Source organism: Etheostoma spectabile, chromosome 8 (genome assembly GCF_008692095.1).
Source record: "Etheostoma spectabile isolate EspeVRDwgs_2016 chromosome 8, UIUC_Espe_1.0, whole genome shotgun sequence".
NCBI classification, from domain to species: domain Eukaryota; kingdom Metazoa; phylum Chordata; class Actinopteri; order Perciformes; family Percidae; genus Etheostoma; species Etheostoma spectabile.
The window spans coordinates 33,452,155-33,453,496 of record NC_045740.1 but is presented as its reverse complement, the minus strand read 5'-3'; the positions used below and the strand labels follow the sequence as shown (position 1 = coordinate 33,453,496).

General features: G+C 38.6%; 1 protein-coding gene across 2 annotated transcripts in view; it reads left to right on the top strand.

Annotated features, from left to right (window-relative positions):
• LOC116694544 (NACHT, LRR and PYD domains-containing protein 12) overlaps positions 1–1,342 on the top strand; it is a 16,072-nt gene that overhangs the window by 12,752 nt on the left and 1,978 nt on the right. The window contains exons 12-14 of one of the 2 annotated variants that reach the window (XM_032524293.1): positions 1–107; positions 485–658; positions 1,317–1,342. The exon at positions 1–107 is cut by the window's left edge and continues 67 nt beyond it; the exon at positions 1,317–1,342 is cut by the window's right edge and continues 148 nt beyond it. The exons of the other annotated variant lie outside the window; for it this stretch is intronic. Of the exons in view, the coding sequence (XP_032380184.1) occupies positions 1–107; positions 485–658; positions 1,317–1,342 (307 nt within the window). The remainder of the gene's footprint in view (positions 108–484; positions 659–1,316) is intronic. 2 annotated transcript variants of the gene reach the window in all.

The following is a 1,342-nucleotide window of genomic DNA, read 5'->3' as shown; positions in this document are numbered from 1 at the left end:
TCTAGTCTGAAAGAGCTGGACCTGAGTAACAATGACCTGCAGGATTCAGGACGGAAGCTGATGTCTGCTGGACTTCAGAGTCCATTCTGCCCACTGGAAACTCTCAGGTCAGTAATAGGATGATTGTAAAGTGGCACAGTGGTTTTATAGATTTCCAAAAAATTGGAAATTCAAAGTCACCTCAATTTATCAGACTTTTTTAAACTCTATCTTAAAATAGGGTGCAACAAAACGCAGGTAAAATCAGATCATTTTTGTTATTTTATGACCATCCATCCATAGGTGAGGGTAGGAACAAAAACTGACCAGTCAATCGAGAGCTTTGGCTTCTGGCTCAGCTCTCGGTGCGATGTTTGTGATCAGTAGTTTCTATTACTTAGATCTCTGTTAAAGATGACTGACCAACACAAACATGCACATATAAACATAAAAATGTTAATCATTATACAGGGAAAATGCAATACATACATTTCTTTCTTTTCAGGTTAAATGGCTGTAACCTCTCAGAGGGAAGCTGTGCAACTTTGTCCTCAGTTCTCAGCTTCCAGTCCTCCAGTCTGAGAGAGTTAGACCTGAGTAACAACAACCTGCAGGATTCAGGAGTGAAGCTTCTGTCTGCTGGACTTCAAAGTCCGTACTGTACATTGGAAAATCTCAGGTGAGTATGAAGCCAATTACACATGATCTGTTTTAAAACTGGTTGTGCCATTGTTTTTCTATAGGGAGAGTCATGAAGACAATTTGGAGAAAGCCTTACTCTTGGCGTGGTGCACTAATCAAAATTGTCACTGAGCGCTGAACTCAAAGTTCAAATTATTTCAACTTTGACCTCGATAGCTACTGACCTTTCAAGGCGCAACCAAAACCAGAAGCAATGATGACATACACTGTACCTGCGCTACACTTTGCCGCTGTGTCTGCAATATGCTTTGCGCCCTCACCTCGGTTTACCTCTTATTATGTACAGGCGGCTTTAAGCTGATTTAAAGTGTCACAGTGGTTTTATCAAATGTGAAATAAAAATCTCTTAAATTTATTAGACTTTTAAAAACTGTCTTCACGACAGTGTGTAATGAAACACAGGCAAACAACAGAATAACTTTTAAGACCTTAACACTTTTAAGGTCTCTACTTATTGTTCTCTGTTATTTATATCTCTTTTACAGCTGACTAACCAACACAAACACAGCTGAACAGAAACAAAGATGCTCTTCATTAGGCAGAGAAATTTGAAAAGATTGCATTATTGAAAACATGCATTTCAATCACATTAAATAATAAGAGCAATGTGGTAAAATGTGAACATTTCTTTCAAGGTTGAGTGGCTGTAACCTGTCAGAGA